The sequence below is a fragment of the Amblyomma maculatum genome, chromosome 7 (assembly GCF_055883805.1).
Source record: "Amblyomma maculatum isolate TAMU_Amacu chromosome 7, ASM5588380v1, whole genome shotgun sequence".
NCBI lineage: Eukaryota > Metazoa > Arthropoda > Arachnida > Ixodida > Ixodidae > Amblyomma > Amblyomma maculatum.
Window position 1 is genome coordinate 24298112 of NC_139350.1, and position 18833 is coordinate 24316944.

Genomic DNA, 18833 nt, shown 5'->3' on the forward strand with positions numbered 1-18833 from the left:
CAAATGGCATCACCCCGATCGAGGTCCACATGGTCCACATAATGTGGACTTGCCTTAGATTTGGAGACCCGAACAGAAGTAGAGATTCTTTGAAGGCACTGCCGCCCAACTAGGAAGAACAAGACCAGCGTAAAGTCATCAGTCTGGCCATTGGCTATATGGCTGCCACCGCGATCCAAGAGATCCCGGCCGACGGCTAGGGGGGAATAATCGGGAGTTGAGTTACATGACGCCGTCAAATTATCTGACGGGTGCAAATAAAGTTATTTCTGTCTCTTTCTTAGGGGATGTTATACGCCGCTGGTAAAAAAAAAAGGGGGGGCGGGGGGGGGGGGGGGGCAAGAAGGTCGATAGGACGGGGAGATGGGAGGTTGCTGCTGTCAGAAAATTAAAATCACGGGGAGCGTTCAGACATTGACACCCCCCCCCCCCCCCACACACACACACACACACGCACACACACCCGGCTACGCCCCTATCTCTGTAACCTAACCAAAAGCAGCTAATGAATATGATGGCCAGATCACAGTCTGCGCCTCTTAAATGGTCTGTTCGGCAAATGGGGCACCCCCTGTCTGACAATAGTGGATGCAACCGAAAGGAACGTCTGGCCCACAGTTGATGTACACAGCGAATATTGCCGGCAGAAAAATATGTTGTTGTTGTTGATTGGTTCACAGGAAGAGAAAGGCGCAGTATCTGTCACACTTGTAGCTGTGGACACCTGAACCGCGCCGTAAGGGAAGGGAGAAAGGTGGGAGAGAAAGTGGAAAGAGAGAAAGAGTAGCCGTAGTGGAGGGCTACGGAGTAATTTCGACCACCTGGGGATCTTTAACGTGCGCAGACATCGCACAGCACACGGACGCCTCTTCGTTTCGCCTCCATCGAAACGCAGCCGCCAAGGTCGGGATCGAACCCGGGTACTCCGGCACAGTAGTCGGGCGTCTTACCACTGCACCACCCCGGCGGGGCACACAGCAGAAAAATAACAATGTCTTGTTTTAGTGCGGCTCGACCTTAATTGCGACGACATACACTGGCAAACCTCTGGCAGCTAACTCGGGCTTTAAAAACACATTGAACTGCGGATTGAATTCGCCAGAGGCAAGGTTCCAGCGTTCTAGGTTATTTCATTTAAAATTACTTTAATCAATTTGTATGTTGTTCTGTTTGAATCGGTTTTGAGCGGTTGTGTGTGCTTCTGTGGGATATCAAGCTGAAGCTATTCGCTCATTAAGGAAAGTGCCGTATTGATGGAAATTCAAGATTAGTCTGGTACTAAGCGCTCCTGTCGTTTGACGACCACATTTCAGAGGTGAAGAATGAATGTGGAACATGCGTAACGGGTCGACTATTAGGCACTCCCATTTCTCTCTTTCAAGGGCCCGTGATGTGGAAGACAACGACAAATAGAGAATAGAGAGAGACACTGACATGCATGTTACTGCCTCATTCTCGTCTTGAGTGTAAGCTTGTTTTACACTCTGCAGGATAACTTCATAAGCTCGTAGACGTCATTGGAGTTTTACCGCTCAAATGCGTGGTGGCGACTCCAAAATATTGCTCAAACATGTTTCTTTTTTTATTAATAAACTGCATTACTTTCCAGCGTTAACAGAGTTTTCTCAACCGAGCTGAATTCACGCGGCCTTTGGAAGTTTTTTCGGGTAATCCAAGAAGTCGTTGTTAGTGACGCGGCGAACAATCAAAAGCCGCTTTTTTTGGTGAGGTTAATTAACGAATTCGGTGTTAGTGACGCGCCAAACAATAACCATTGTCGTCTATTGCTTACCACTAGAAATTTAAGATGTCGTCTGCAGTTTATCTCCATGGTAAGAACGACTAAGAACAAATGATATTCTCTAGTTCGACTGGGTCCTTTCACCCATCCGCAGCGTGAACCGCGGCAGAGAAGCATGCCAACTGAGTAGAAGGAGCCGCGCTATTTCCTTTGTCTGGCACTCGCGCAAGGAAGCCCGCAGGATGTGGTGGGCGTGCGTACGCCGCCGCTGCCTAATTATGCCGGTTATACTACGTCGCCTACAACGAGGATAAAAATGCTTTAGCGGCGACCGCGCGAGTAACATCTGACCTACGCCGGGGGAGAACGAAGGGGAGGAACGGCGCAGAAATTGTCATGACGGCATTAGCTTGGCGCTCCGCAATCACTACCGGAATTTTGTAATTCTCTCGCAGCTTGTGTCATGCACAAATGCAGATACGACAACCTGAAAAAAAAAATAAAGAAAAAAAGGGAATGAAGAAAGAAAGAAGGGAAGAAATTAAAGAAATAAAGAAAGGTATACAAGAAAGGAATAAATGATTAAATAAATAAAGAACGAAAGAAAAGAACGAAGGCATGAATACGACATCAGCGAACAGTTAAAAAGAACTAAACTGGTCTGACGCAGGGGTTATATATAGGACTTTATTCAGAAGTTTTATATAGCCTCCTTGGGGCGCACATACTGATGATGTGAATGCGTTTGCTAATGACGCCATAATGTCCCTAGGCAGCCAAGCCGTTCCGCCGGCAGCAAGTTCTGGTGCTCCGAGCTGGCGGCGTAGGGATGTCTGAATGCCCCTAGGTACCGAAGGACTCCCAGTATTGTGGCGCCATCTCTCGAAGAGTCCAGCTAGCTTTCACGTTGGCGTTGGACCCGGAAACCTGTTTTCGCGCCGGTGTGTATGCCAGTGGTGTCAAACTTGGTCGGCCTGGTCACGTGCAAGGGAGTAATAGCCGCTGGGAAGGTTTGTTTCGCTTTCCGCGTGCGGACCGGAAACCTCCCTTTCTCTCTCAACAGGTGTTGTGCGGACGCGTCATGAAAGATAGTAGACCGCGCTGCATCTTGTGTGAGGTGATGTTCTGTCTTCATGCTCACGACGCTAGCAATCAAGGTGCAGCGTAGACAGTATAGGGCCTTTGTCAGTTTTTGTACGTCAATGTAACGTCAGTGCAACGGAGGCAGTGAATGCCCTTGCAAGCAGCGCTTAAATTCTGACCCCACTGAAGGGAGGCCTCTGATTCGAGCACAAGTGGAGAGACGATCAGAGAGAGAGAGAGAGAAAAAGAACAGCTGGCGGCATGTTTCACACGTACATTGTTTTACAGAGAGGGGAGAAATTATATTTAAAGACGTGTTTTTTGCCCAATGTATGGCACATACCTGAAACTATTAAGCGATCCCCCACCCCCGCTATGCTGGCGTGCTCGACGGTATTTGACGCAAATCACTTCAAATTCAAATGAAGCGTCGCCACTTGTAACATGTAATATAATTCCGCGAAACCACTTTTTTTTTTTTTATAGCGGACTTGACGTAGAGGACAAGATTTGCATTTCTGAACAGTCTCGACTGGCTGGTGCGATAGAGGCTGCGTAGAAGTAAAAAGAGAGAGAAAAAAAAGTAGATACTTTCCGTGGGAAAAAAAAAAAAATGTGCGCTTTAGTTACACGTTAAACAAGAAGTCAACGAAGGGGGGAAATATTAGACAAAAACAGTGTTCCGGAAATGAACGAAATAAAAACTTGCAGAAATATTACACGAAAACAATGCTGGTTTGCAGGAGACAAGCAATTAAGTGCAACCTCACATTTTCGTAATGATCACAACGCAACCCTAACCGGCGAAGTCGGCGAGAGTTGGTGTGTGCGTAGTAAACATCGGTTTGAACGTCGTCGATAGGGAGGAGTGATTGGTCACTGGCCGTGCTCTGTTCATGCGCAACACTTATTGTCGACTTCTTCGGTTTGCACCGTGATGGAGCTCTGGGAATTGCCCACACTCGCGTAATATTATTTAAAAACTTCGGAGCTGCGCACGCCAGGATTAAAAGAAAAATGAACGGGGCGAACACTGAGGGGTACTACGAACAAAAGCAGTTTTTTTTTTCTTCGGCGTTTAGAAAAAACGAATGATTATAGCTAAAAATCACGATAACACTTTTGAAACGACGGAGGAAAAATTTTCCGACCACCGCTGACAAGTAGAATAATAATAGTTACAAAAAAAAACGGCGCTCCTTTAGAGTCCATGCAGCACCTATTCAAGCTCGGGGAGTCTGAATTCTTAGTCAGTATTGATGGGGGGATCTGAGAGCCCCAAGAGCCCCCCGAATTTAAGCACTACTTTCCAGTAATAAACTATATATCTGTTCCCATTCGCACTCGCGACACACCAGTATCAATTGTTTCCTACCCGTATTGTGTTTTCTCCAGGCCTCGGCGGCTGCGTTTTGATGGAGGCGAAACGAAGAGGCGTCCATGTGCTGTGCGATGTCAGTGCACGTTAAAGAACCCCAGGTGGTCGAAATTTCCGGAGTCCTTCATTACGGCGTCTCTCATAGCCTGAGTCGCTTTGGGACGTTAAACCCCACAAACCAACCGTATTGTGTTTTCCTTTTGCTGTTTATGGCTACGTGCCAAGTGATTGCTGAACGCATCTTGATTGTAAGTTATTAGCAAAATTATTTGCTTGGAAATCGAGAGGTAGCAGCCTCCCATACTTAACATTTTCACCGGCTGCGAGTTCATGATAAGTGGTGCGTTGCTGCATAGCAAGGAGGAGGAGGAGGGTGTCGTAACCTGTAAATTGGCTCATTACGGACCCACTGGAATCTGTCCTAGAACAATGCGCTTTTCGGCTTTTTTTTTTGTTTGTTTGTTTGCTTTTTTTTTTCTTTTTGGCCCGCTCGTTGTAGTCGCTGCGTCGAGCGGCGAAATTGAAGTTGTTATATGAGTGTTCGGCACTGTACTCATTTAACAACTTTTATGCTTCCATGGCATTAGGAAGAGTCCATATCCTTCACTTCGGGGAAGGAATGAAATTGTAACCTTTGAAGCGTGCACACAAGAAAACATTAAAAGCTAAACATTATGATTTAATTTTGTTATTCTCTACTTGATTCACGGTTATTGGCACGTAGATACAAAAAGGTATGTGGGCGCGAGACAAGGCGAGTTCTAGACCCCGGCGGTATGCATAGAAACATTCGCCATTTGCGGAGAACACGGCCACTCCGCCTATGGGCGGCTGCAGTGCATTCTCGTAGCTTCTTTCTCGCATTGCATAATGGAGAGGGCTCCTCCCCGCGCAGGGGTCAAGGTGTTTGCCCGGGACTCGCCACCGCCCGCAGGCGTACGTGCGTTGCAAACGCGTCTGGATGGTGGCTGGAGGAGCCGGCCGTGCATTTGCGGGTCACGCCTTTTCACGCGTGAACTGCTGAGCACAAGCACCGTTTGGGAGCGTCGACTGCACCGTCGGGGTCTCCCGCGCAGCTGACGAAGCCTCCTTTCACTGCCGGCATGCTCCACATGGGGAGCATTTGTCTTGCGAGGCGCGGAAACAAGACAGCTTTCTTTTCATCCACAGTGCAGGCACGTGCAACTCACCGCGCTTCGCTATATTTTGTGGCTGAGCGCACTTGCACCAGTAAGAGCGTTGTAACCCATGAGCGAGTTTTGCAAATACAGGGCGATTTTTACAGCTTCAGCCTTCGTACGAAGCACTTGCAAAGTCACCGCGTGGTTGAAGTCCGCCTGAGACCACCGATCAAAGCGGCAAGGACTTGGTCCAAGTTACGCATGGTGAACTGCGGTGGCTTAAGAGTGGAATACTTTGGATTGAGTTGCACAATGGTGGATTAAGGTGAATCGCGCTGTGTTAGTGGATTCGGGCTGATTACGAGTGAATTACTTTGAATGAAGTTGAAGCTAGAGGATAACCGTGAATTTCCATGAAGGATGTTGGTGGAATAATAGTGTGTTTAGTTGAATTTTGATGCATTGAGCCAGATCTAGCAGCCTTACGGGTGAATAAGGTGCGGTAGAGTAAAAATGCATTGCGCTGTAATAGGTTGGATTTTAAGCAGCATTAATTTAGATTGCAATGCATTAGCGCGTGGATCAAATTAGTCAATCCTTTCGCCTTCACAGCACGTAAGTAGTGTAAAGTGCTCTCCGTAACTGTTGCCCGCCTCGCTATCTCGCTCCTAGCTCTGTGTCTTTAAGGCTGCAACTTGGAAGCGAAAGTGTTTGCTAGAAGGAATTCAGCCAAGTGTTGCTCTGCGGGCAACCGGTGCGAAAAACCAGCAGTTGCCATGCCACAGGTGATGCGGAGGGCGCTCGGCGCGCTCACAATACTCGCTTACAGAGTAGAGGAGACGAATTCGTGCCCGCCGCGGAACGAGAGGCCGATCTGCGGCGTACCGGGCTGTAGTGCCCGATAAAGTTCGTGCATGCTAGAAAGGCCGCACCAATTCTAGAGCTTAGGGAGCGTTAGCGTGAGGCAGCGGCCGTCACCCAGCTTTACTGCCTAGCACGGCCATCTCCATTGCCTGGTTTAGCCATTTTTTTAAAACGTGTATACAAACTTGTATTTTAAAAATTACGAGGTATACCTCTGTGAAGTCTGTGCAGGCGCGTTTTTGAGCAAGGCGGGTATAGTTCGCTTTTTACGTGACAGAGCTTGATGACTGGACGATTGGTTAATATAACTAGCTAATTAATTTTTTATTTTAATTTGAAAGGTAATATTATAATGTGAAATTGAAGACCGTCAACATCAACGGTGAGCTCAGCTTTTCAATGGTGTTAATCGGCAATGTGCTTTATGATATTGGATAACAGAAATACACATTTCAAAGTAGTTGAGTTGGCTTTCCGGTAAGAGATGTTCATAAAATGGCGTTTGTCATATTTCTTACGCATCAAAAGCAAACACCATTTGAGATGGTGTGCAGGACGTTAAAAATAATTACAGAAGCAATACCTGGCCAGCTGACGAGTCATTATAAAATTTCGCAATTAGGAAAAGCCAACTTAACGAATTAATGCGTATTTTTGACGTTCGATGTTTTGAACCACACTGCGAATTAAGAAAATTTTGATTTTGACTGCCTTCAATTTCGCAATATAATACTGTTTCTTAAAATCAGTAACGGAAAAGTTGAATAATATTTGTCTATCACGTACATGGTCTCCGCTTCATTATGAAACCCACCTGTAGAGACATATCGATGTACCTCGTAATTTTTAAAACGCGCTTGTAAACTATTATTTTTTTACGTTTACAGATACGTATTTCAAAATAAACAATGAGAAATACATTTGTGGGGTCTGTGCAGGTTGGCCGTACATGAAAGTCCGACATCTGTACATGATAAAATGTAATACTTAGGCGGTTAATTAACAAAAGTTAAGTACTGAAGCTTTATAATTTTGATTTAAGTCGGCAATATTATAATACGAAATTTATGGTCGTTATTGTCAAATGCGAGTTTTCTTTTTGAAGTATATTAGTGTGGTTCGAAATATCAAACCTCGTTGATTTGACTGTCCAGTGTTGCGCTTGTAAAAACGGCGTCACTCGCATTTCCTATGCGTCACAGGCGCCTTTTGTGTATTTGATGATATAGGAGAAGGTAAGGTGATTCTTTGGACAATACTGTAACAATACCACGCGCAGCGACGCCATTTGAGAAGTGTGCAATGCGTGAAAGCCAACTCAACGAGCGTTGAAATGTGCACTTTTGGAGCTCGTTATCTGGTACTGTGAGGGATGTCCGAAAAGTAATGTCCCTCTACTTTTTAATACACAGATATTGCATACACACATCTGCTGGGCCCATATTACTTTTAAGTGTAGTCTAGACCCATATGTACGACTTTGAGCCTCCGATGAAGAATGGTACGGGCGCCTACTTGTACCAGGTTGTTCCCTTCACGGCTCCATTGCAGGCGGAACGCCTGTGCTCACACTCGCTTGGAAATAAACGCCTGCAATAACCATTCAGAGGTTCGAAGTATATTGAAAACAAATAAATAAATACCCTGGTGGCTTTGAACTTAATGCATTCATAAATGCGCACGTATGAGATTATTATAAAGATATTGAAGTGCATGAGGAACGGCGCAGCTGAATATGTTTTCAGGTTATGGAGAACGAACCCCTGGTACTGCACTCGTTGGTGAGAGCTGTAGGCCGAAAAAAATTAATACTTTTGCGCGACCGCATAATCCAGTTGCCTGAATTGTCAGAAAGTACAACCGCCCAAATATTTAACCGGTGTGCGCGATGGTCGCTTGTTTTGTGCTCCTGCGCCTTAGGGAGGATAAAACTTGCCGAAATGTCACGATTAAGCTAACTCTACTTATACATGAACTTTTCGCAGGTTATCTCTTCAGTGACGCTGTTACGACCGTGCATCCGCATTTGCGCGCTCTATTGTTCGCCTGTGGGCATGAATAAGTGCTGTGGATATGTGGTGATGGTACAATGGCTCTAAGTGAGCCTGTTTCCAGGAATCCTGTTTTGTAAGCCTGTTTTGCTTTGTGGACACCCTGCAAATGCCAAATTGACCCTGTCAAGAGAACGTCTGGAAAAACACAAAGAAACGTCCCCCTGCGGGATATAGCCGGAAGTGCTTTCTTTCTTTTGTTCACCCTTCCAGTCGAGAAGTGCTATCCTCCAGTGATGAATGCCTCCTATCCAAAGGAGACGACAGAGTGACATGTCCGCTGACGTGCAGGACAAGAAAGGAGCATGACGCATACGGCCATTAAGTGATTTCCCGGGAATGCAGGAAAGATTTGCAATTGTCGAAAAGGGACAATGCTGGGAGCCGTATGCGGCGCGCACGTGTACATGGGTTTCTGAGAAGTAAATCCACTTGCCGGACCCAGCCTGTGGTTTCTTTGCTGAAGAATAGAAATGTACCTCCTCTCCTCGCCGTTCCCAAGCTTTTCCCGCCAACAAGTGATCACGCCCAACGAATTAATGCCGGACCAGTCAGTGCCTCAGACCATCAGTGCAGTGATGTGTTCGATTGGATGCCGATATCTGAGGGGCGTGCCCTGGAACTGATTGGTCAGCATCTTCAGAGGGGGGGCTGGACATAGGGGGTTTTAAGGACAGTGCAGAGCCCGAAAAAAGGGCTCTGGGCCCTGGGTAAACGGCTCATCTAGTCGCTTCTCGCTATGAACTCTTAACGCTTGCCATTTTGCTGATGTACCCTTCTTTTTCGTGTAAATAATCTTGTAAATATGTTTCTCAAAGTGCCATTAAACCTGCTTGTACATATTTCACCAATTTCGAAGATTCAATCCTACTTCAACCCCGAGTCTCTGCACGCTACCAAGTGAAGGCCGGGTCGACGTAGCCCCAGCGTCACGACAACTGGTGTCCAGCGTTGGGATCTGAATCTACAAGCCACAACAACGCTCAGAACCACAGGAAATGCAGCTGTCACGCACGCCAATTAAAGATTTGGGCGGGTGTACGTGCATGCTATATCTTTACACTAGCACTACCACGCGACCGGTTCGCAAAGGACGCACAGATGGAGCTACAGTGATTGTAGTTTTTTTTTTTTTTTTTTTTTTTTTTTTTTTTTTTGAAGAACTAGCGTCCCGTGAACTTTTGCTGCGAATCGCCGCACGCGCGCTGCGTTTAGGTGACGGTCTGCGTGAGGCCCGACGTTTACGCGTCTTGTTTTTCGCTGTCCAGGGGCACAGAGACACGCCAGCCGTGAGCCCGCCAGGAGAGTGAACGAGCAAGCCGTACGGCGGTGACGACAGCAGCCACTTGACCGTCCGAGCCCGAGCGTGTGAACGGGCTTTTCCTGGACGCGCGCCCGGAGCCATGAGCGGCCCAAGGACCCCAGCAGCGCCGCTGCGGCAGTGCACGACCACCGGCTGCCACGACTGCGTGCCAGCACCGGGTCGTTTCTTCCCTGGCGACTAGGCACAACGCGCGGTCCGCGCACTCACCGCAGCCGCTTGGCTCAGACTGCAGCCCACAGGCGTCTGGTCTGCGCGTTGGGGTCGTCCGCTGCCGCGTCCTTCGCCGTCCGAAAGCGGTGCCATGTGATTCATCCCTCTCCCGCGAGTGCATCATTCAAGCCGCGACCTGCGCGTCACGGGTGGTGCTCGAAACCTTTGTACGGATGTTTTGACGACGCACTGGTGTCCGTGACGGTGCGGCGACGGCGTGCGAGGTGGTTGCGCGTGTGAACAACGTGATCGCTGCCCAACTTGTGAGCTGGTACTTCCGCCGTCGCGAGGGTCATCTGTGGGCCGTTCTGTGTTCCTCTTTGCACTGCACTGTCCTCATTTCTTGCAGCATCTACCGATAAAACACGACGGAACAAGTGCAGCAGCAGCAGCAGCACAGACAGATGTCCCTATCTTTTTCTCCTTTCACGTTTGGACTCTTTTGTCTGCACTTGACTCTCAGTCCAGTTTCTTGATCCACTTCTCAAAAGCGTCGTTCCTGCGCGTTAAGTTTGGCGTCCGGATTACCGATCTCCGGCAAGTGTGCCCGTCGACAGCACCGACTTGTGTAAAGGCCTTCGACGTTGCGCTTGTTCTGTGCCAGTGTGTGTGTGTTCTCGCGCTGAAGTGTGCTGGACTTGAAAATCCTGTGTTTTCTCAGCGTGAGCGGCTACGCCAATCAAGCTGCATGGCCGGGTACAACCAGCGTGAGTTTGTCCAGGCTCTTATGAAGAGCCCCGAGGAGAGAACGGCTCAGGTGAGCTACTCGGATTTGTGTTTTTCTGTGCAAGTACCAACCTCCGTATTGCGCGCGATGCTCTTATCTTATCCATTCTCTTTTAGTCATAAGGTAAATAATTGCACAAATAATTACCGGTCGATCAGCATCAATTCAAGAAAAATAATACGTATATGTAAAACATGCCATTAGCGTTTCTTGTTCTTGGTGATTGATTGCTTAATATGCATGTCATTACGAGGGCTTAATTTCCCTGTCCTTGTCCGCTCAATGGCCGGAGCGTTCGCGGTTATGTTTATGAGAAAGCTGGTTGAAGCTTTAAAGAGCGCGCTTGCCTGGAATTGCAGGCCTAATTTGAAATAGCGCGAGATTCATTGGAGTGAAAGTTGCGCGCCTATATTCTTCCAAGGCAGAACGAGAGGAAGAAGATAGCTACACAGTATGAGAGAGAACTAAACAGGGGTTCAGGGGGGGCTCAGTTCGCAAGCCAACGTTGCAGTCGTCTCTCATATTCTTTTCCAAGACCCTTTCTCTTCACTTTTGACTGTCGCTGCTGTAAAAGCTGCACAAAGCTTCACCCTCTTCTTGAAATCACTGCAACTTTCTCGAGTAAGTGGCTAACCTCTTGTTCAGGTAATCATAAAGCAACCGTCTGTAGCTGGTTTCGTTTCCAGCTATCCAAGGAACGGCCTTCCGACTCTTGTTTGTCAGATTTTGTTGTTTGCATATTAGCGGCAGGCATTGGAATTGTTTGTAAAAGTTCTAATTTTTTTACTAACTTTTCGGGCGAAACATCTTGCGAACGAATTTTCCGGGTAATCGGACTGATTACCTGCGACAATATGTGACGCTTCATTTAATCTCTGCTACCTCCTATCTTTTTTCGCGCTAGTTGCTTCCTCGCCTCTAATGTTTCTTGCAAGACTAAATTACTGCTCCTTTGCCTCTCCCCCTTGAGGAGGGTTTCGCCACAGTTTGGTATGTTCGCTCTGGCGCATTGCTTGCATAGCAGCAGGTGAAGCCAGCTTTCAAGTTGTGGTAATAGGTTTTGTTGAGATGGGCTTCGGCTTTACTAATGGCGATAGAGGCTTCATAATTATTTCTATAGTGCCGCTCCTGCGACGAATAAAATACGCCTGAAGATCAAAAAGGCGCGGGTAAATGAGGGAAGTGGAGAGACAGGCTCACCTGTGTCTCTTGCAAATATCCGTGTATGCTGCTACGTGAGTCCCGGGAGCGATCGGTTTCGCAGTGCTGGCTTGCTGCTGAAATAATCGAATCAAAATATTTTACCTAGCCGTGAGAAAGGGTGATAAGGCTAAAAACTGAAGCCATTGGTTGAGTATTGAGGCTGTGTGTATGCTCCCCTCTCCCTGTTCTTATTCAAACCGTCTTCGTGGTTAAAATTACGCTGTTGGCAAAAGCAGTTTCCCGATTCGCAACTGCATGACAAAGAGCATCTGTGCACGAATCACTCCGTGCGCACTGCTTTGTTGATATCTCCGTCAGAAGAAGGCACCTGTGTAATGCTCAACACCGAGATAGAGACTCCCAGAACCACATTGCGTTGCCTTATTGCATGCTGCATATTTCAGCTCACACGCCATCATTCCCAGGAGGAGGCTGCCGTCAACCCCGTATCCCAGATACATTACTAGAGCCAGGTTCGGCCACTGATGAGGCAGCTCGTATGTTTTTGTCATGATCCTGTGTGATGTCGCATGTCGTAATTGTGCCCACTACCTATCTCACTCAATAACTCATAGCAGAAATGCTTTCTATTGTTTGTTTTCGAGTGTACACAGGGTGCGTAAAAGGACGTTTCGGAGGTTTTGTTTTACTTTTTTTTTTAGAAGAAGGAGAAGAAAGTTTGTTTATTCATAAGAACAGGTATTACAAAATAATAAAGAAGGAGGTCCCAGAGCTCTAGGCTGTATCGGGACCTCCTGATATCTTTGTGCGCCAGCCAAGACTTACTTTCCGATTGCGCCTGGGAAGTTTTTTGCATTGGTTTCTTAAATAAAAGCGAGATTCACGCATCTTGCTGTTACGGCCTCTTAAACCTTGAGAAGCTACAGCCTAGGGCGGAGGGAGATTCCTTGTTCGCTCTTAAATCGGCTCTTTTCGTACGATCGCACCTTGATAACTTCGTAAATGGCTTCGTGCACTGTTTTCTGACGTCATGTCTCTCACGAAACGATTTACTAATTTGCCAACGGCTCGAAACAAAGGCACAGCGCAGTGATAACGTTTCACGTTTCTGTTGAGCCCCCCCCCCCCCCCCCCCCCACACACACACACACACTTTTTTTTTTTTTTTCGCAAATGTGTCCGCGCTTCACGTTACGTTCAGGTCCGGGCTGTTTGGCTCGGCCACCTATCAGCATCCGTAATTCGGTGTCATTTGGACAGCGCGAACTTAGCGTTGCGCAGCGAGTTTTAGACATTCGACCAGAGCTCAAAATATGCTGATGAACATTGGAAGAAAGAACCAGAGCAGGTACAAGGATCAGCTGAGAGAAGAGCTGTCGAGTGGTTTTTTTTTTTTTTGTTTGTTTTTTGCCTTTGTAGTGTTCCTAGTAGCGTACTTTGTACCCCTTTTTATAGTTTGTTTTTGGGCAAGAATAGTCCAAGAAATCGTTAATTTAGCCAAAGAGCACTGATTATAAACGAGCGCCAACTGCGATATAAAACGAAGTTTGAGGCTGCTCCGCAGCTCCGAAAGTCTATCTGATGCACGGCTTTCTGGCCCCTACCTGTTATGCAGCGATTTACTTTACTTAACGCATGCCAATCGCATCTACCTTCTCAAGCTGGTCTGTTTTAACAGGGAAGTGCTCGCCTCTAGTTTCATTTCTAACGGCCACGGAGCTGTAAGCAGATGGTCATGAACATATAGTCCTATAAGAGAGTAGTTTATAAACCAGGAAAGCTGTTCGAGCGAATCAGAACAGGGGCAGCTCCTAGCCAGTTTTCTTGCGTCCGAGACCGTGAATCACGGTGTAGGCTGTCTCATTGCTCTCCTATAATCCATCTTATATGACTACAAACACAGCGCCATGTCGTGCGATTGATGTAGTATACTTTGAGACGACGGTCGAACAGCTGCTCTAGTTGTCAAAGAGCGGTTCTCGATTGGCTCACACTGATCAGTTTGCCAACCGTGATAGCGAAGTGTGCCCGGTAGCCAAAGAATCGGCCTGTCGCAACCCGCTCTGGGGTGTTTGGAGCATCTGGCCCCGTAGTTTTAGGTGCAAGCTATCTACCGTTCACTTTTGTCCCAGAATAACAGCAATTAAAGCAGGATGTATAGGATACCCTTGCGTTGTATAGCGCCGATGCCAAATTCAGAAACAATAAAACACGAGGTGAGATGTGATTCTTCTTGAAAGTTTGGACGCAAACAGCTAGTAGGACGTGCATAAGTAATAAATATTTAGTGCTTTTTCTTTTTTTTGCCTGGAATATACGTTCATGCAGTTTGCCATGCAATATGAACCCAATAAGAAAAGACTCGGATGATAAAGAGCAGACGCAAGTGCTCGTTTGCGAAAATGTTTGTGATTGATGCTATAAGCCTCAGCCTTATCGCAAGCATAAACTTTTTTTTTTTTTTTTAGTAACAACCTATTAAATTTAGTTTGGATTAAAACTTAGTCATTGGATTTCTGAATTGACTAAATCTAGGTGTACCTTATAAAATGTTGTGGGGGGGAATCAAACTCGAATTTGAAGAAATGCAATGGCGTGAGAACACAAAGACGAAACAGAAGAGACGGCCGAGCGCCTGTGTTTTGTCCTTGTTTTCTCGCGCCATTGCATTTCTTAGGCTTTTCTCGTAATGACCAAATAGCTCGAACCATAGTGCGTCTCGAATTGTAGGCGCATATTTTTATTTTTAAACCAAGAGCTTTATAGGCTTGTCGAGCCAAGGTCATCGGCGCCGGCAGTTTGACCCCAGGTGCTGCACGAGCAACCGACGCCGCGCTTCTTTGCGCATGCGGTGCGTGGAGCCGCCGGTGCTCGTTTCTTTTACTACTTCGCACACCTAACGCTTCTTTTTCACACACCTTGCAAACATTGTTCGTATTACCAAATCATATCCCGTAGGAGCACTCGAGCAGACGAGGCTCTGGCGCGTGGATGGATAGATGGATGGAATATGGGAGCGTCTCCTTTGAAACGGGGTGGTAGCAGTTGCTATCATGCTCATTTTCCCCATATATCGTAATTATTGTTTTAGATTGGTTAACTATACCATCAATCTATTTATTGAATTTTTCTTTCTACATTACTAACATTATGTCACTTTTCTGCTTTTAAGCCACCAATCTTCCAATCGTTTTTTGCTAGCTTCCAACCTAGGTTCATTCACCCGGCCACTGGTATCTCTAAACCCCAGATCTTCAGGAAGAGTGACTGCACCTGCATCGACTTCCGGATGGATACCATTGCATTCGAGTTTAATATGGTTAATTGTTTCTGTGGATTTACCACATGCTGAACATGTGTCATCTTCCATGTTAAATTTCTTTTTTGTAGCTGCGTTTTCTAAGGCACCCTGATCTAGCCTCAAAAAGTAGGAGACTGTCTCTTGAGTTATCAAAGAAAGCTTCCTTCCTGATCTGCGTTTTCCACTTTCGGTATAGTCCCACATTCTGTTTCTTTTCCATCGAATTTATCCAATTTTTACCTTCTGTGTTTTTCACCTGTTGCTTAACGCTATTTATTCCTTCGTCCTTGTGACCAGCATACTTACTGGTTAGTTTCCTAGTTCTTTTCCTCCGCGTGATTCCTCTGAGCAACGTCACCTGGCGACAAATAGTGGAAGCATTGTCTAAACGATTAAGAACGTATTTAAAGGCCCTGCTGCCGTCGCTTTTGTGGCGCACGCATACACAACAAAGGCTCTATCCTTGAGAGCCACTCGGGATGTTCTGCTGCAGCTTTCTGGATTGCCAAATAACTGTCCACGCTTTCCCGAAAATAAATTCTGGCAAGCCGTGCATCTTTATCGCAATGGTAACCCGCCATTCTTGAGCGCCATATACAGTGGAGGCCCATGAGCATAATTAAATCAAATGGTACCCCATCCTCACTTTTACGCATAAGTATCCGGATAGCATATGTAAATAGCGTCTGCGTGTTTTTTGTTGATTTTGTTTTCGTGAAATGCAATGTGTCAAGACCAGGCAATAACGAAAGGAAAAAGCTTTTGTGGCGCAATAGATTAATACAGCTCATCTCAGCGCTGATGTTACTGAAATACCTGTTCGAATCCTGTGTTGCAATGTTTTTTCTGATTATTTTTTTTTATTTCACGACGTTCAGTTAGTTACCAACACCTCTCCTGCGGTGTTCCTATTTAGGTTGCATTATGAGATGTTTTTGTTTATTAATATCCCAAAAACCAGCCGTGAACAGAGCCACGAGGTGACGGTATTGCAACGGTTACACTAAGCAAGTTACACTAAGCAGTTACACTAAGCAACCATTTCCTGCCTTCAGTGAGTGTATGTTACATTTAGGTTGCGTTAAGAGACACCTTTCAGTAACAATCGGTATGACAACGGTTACACTAAGCAATTACCTTCCCCGTAATCATTTCCTGCCTTCAGTGAGTGTATGTTACATTTAGGTTGCGTTCAGAGACACCTTTCAGCAACAATCTCCGTTTTCAGTGAGTGTATATTACATTTAAGTTGCGTTCACAGATACCTTTCAGCAACAATCGCCGTTTAACTCACTGAGAGCATGGTCTGCTCCAGTGCGCCTACGGGATATGGTTTGGCAATGCGAGTACCGGTACATATCTGCACGAACATACAACATTGCGTGACACTATGCCACACAGCCTTCTAGTTCCTTGCCTGCCCTTTCCCTCCACCGCCACGCTGCCCTTCTGACTCGCCTCCTAGGACCTCCCCTTCAAAATGCCCTGGACACCTTCGCGTCGTCTATACCTGTTTGTGGTGTGCTCGAAGGCTCACAGACAGCCATGACGGAGTCACTCGCTGATCAGTGCTTCGGCTATACTTTCCATGACGAGCAATCCACAGCAAACCATGTCTGACCATGCTTAATAGATGTGTAAACTGTAGATACCTTCCTTAGCACCACAGCATAACAAAGCTTTCGCTAAGCCGCAGCCATTTCTCTCTCTCTCTTTTACCTGTGGTGTGAAACCGCGTTAAACCAGAAGGGCCCACGAGATTGCGGACCAGGACGTGCTTGTACTACGTAGCAACTGAGACAGCGCCAGAATGAGGACGCTATGGTGAAGGACCATTTTGGAGCGTTTGGGAGACGTTAGCGCGGACGAAGGTGACGCACGCATTTAGAAATCAACGTTCTCTATACAGAACGAGCCAGAAACTTCGCCGCAAAGACTGTTTAAAAACTGCGGCATCGGGCGTCCCTTCTACACAGCGCTGCAATAAGGCTTTTCACAGGGGTTCAGTGGCTGAAACAATATTTAATTGATAATAACTAACTTAATGCCTGATTGGCAAGTGAAAGCATTCGTACCTAAATTGATGCTGGGCATCACGTTTGTTGGCATTAAAATGGAAGCAACAGACTGATGGACGGATTCAGATATTCGTATGTTATAATTCTGCCTGACTGGCCATCTCCGCCGCTATGCGCCGGACTGTCGACTTTGTCGAAGGGATAGGCGAACAAGTCCCGAGCCATTCTTCCGAGCGAAACGATTTGGGAATTCTGCTCCCGACATGATACAGTGCCACCCATCCCTCGCATGCTGGTGCCAAAAATTGTAATGGCTAGTACGCAGGAACGGACCAGCAATATTAATATCGCCTAATTCCCACAACATATTTCATTTTTATCTCTTCTGATTCCCTCGGAACGGTATGTGAAATACATTTAAAAAAATATAGGACCGTAATAATACTAAAAATAGCGGTTTGCGTCTGAGTGCGCAGGAGAGGGAGGGTAAGAGGAGGGGGGGGGGGAGGCGTGTTATACTAATGCCATAAGAGGGTACGGTATGTGTCATACTTAGAGGGAACACGGCAACGCCCCGCCGTCATGTTCTTTGAACCGCTGGCGCTGCCACGGACAGCCGGCGAAAACGCACAGCAGTAGGCGCATCCACAAAAAAAGGCAGCCGGACGCGCTCACTGCGCATGCGCCTTTGCTGCTGATTTTCGCCGGCTTTTGCGAAACGCGGCGTCCACGAGCTGCCGTGGTCCTTCTAAGTGTGACACATACTATAGATACGTACAAGGGCACTTCTTTTTTTTTTTTTTTTTAACGTATCGCGCGATAACCGGCTGGCCAGCGCTGCTGCACCTTAAAAAAAAATGCGAGGGAAATGGGAATATACAGCAGGTATAACTTTAAACGAACATGCCCAGAACTCGGCTATCAAACTTTCTTCGCGGGGCTAGCTTGCCACCAAGCAGAAGAGTAGAGGACGCCAGCAGCATGATCGGCGCGCATGCTCGCTCATCTGTCCACTTGCACCTCTGCGTCATCATTTCCGCGCCGCTGCACCACACGCACACACACACGCACACACACACGCGCGCTCACACACACACACACACACACACACACACACACACACACACACACACACACACACACACACACACACACACACACACACACACACACACACACACACACACACACACACACACACACACACACACACACACACACACACACACACACACACACACACACGCGCGCGCGCGCGCGCGCACGCACACACAGTACGCCATGTTGTTTCGAAATCCACGCTAGCATCTGAAACGCTATATCACATATCGTACGAAAATAGCAATTTTCGCTTTGCGGTCACAGTAAGGCGGTTTCACCAGGCGCTGACGTACGCACAATCAAGGTGTGACTAAGCGTGTCGCGATATACATAAGCATTCTTGAGTAGTCGACTTAGAGTCCTTCTGAGCCCGAAGTGCATTTTGTTGTTGCTGTATGAGTCGCAGTGTCCACCTTGCAATCTGATTTTCTTTGCACGTTACGTCACCATGTTTTTTTGTTGTTTTTTTTAAATATATATATCGCATTGGTGCCGACGCCTAAAAGGCTCTGAAGTGTTATACGCAGTGGTTGCTTTGAGCCTAACCCTCTTGTTGTAGGTGCTTACACGAGCTTGCCTAAGTCGATGATTCCCCCCCTTCCTCCCATCTCCATTTGCGCAGGACCTGAAGCTCATCTACTCGTACATGCACGTCTTGGAGGCGATCTCTTCGCTCAAGGAAGCCAACATCCGCGCCCTCTGCAAGACGGTACGCTACGAACGACACGATGCCGACGACATACTCTACTG

At 47.0% G+C, this 18833-nt stretch overlaps 1 protein-coding gene across 7 annotated transcripts in view; it reads left to right on the top strand.

The window, feature by feature from the left end:
* LOC146182824 (rap guanine nucleotide exchange factor 6-like) overlaps positions 1-18833 on the top strand; it is a 582921-nt gene that overhangs the window by 64112 nt on the left and 499976 nt on the right. For all 7 annotated transcript variants that reach the window (XM_084608931.1, XM_084608930.1, XM_084608929.1 and 4 more), the window contains exons 2-3: positions 9507-10529; positions 18706-18833. In XM_084608931.1, coding sequence (XP_084465057.1) covers positions 10461-10529; positions 18706-18833 — 197 coding nt within the window. In that variant the 5' untranslated portion in view covers positions 9507-10460. The remainder of the gene's footprint in view (positions 1-9506; positions 10530-18705) is intronic.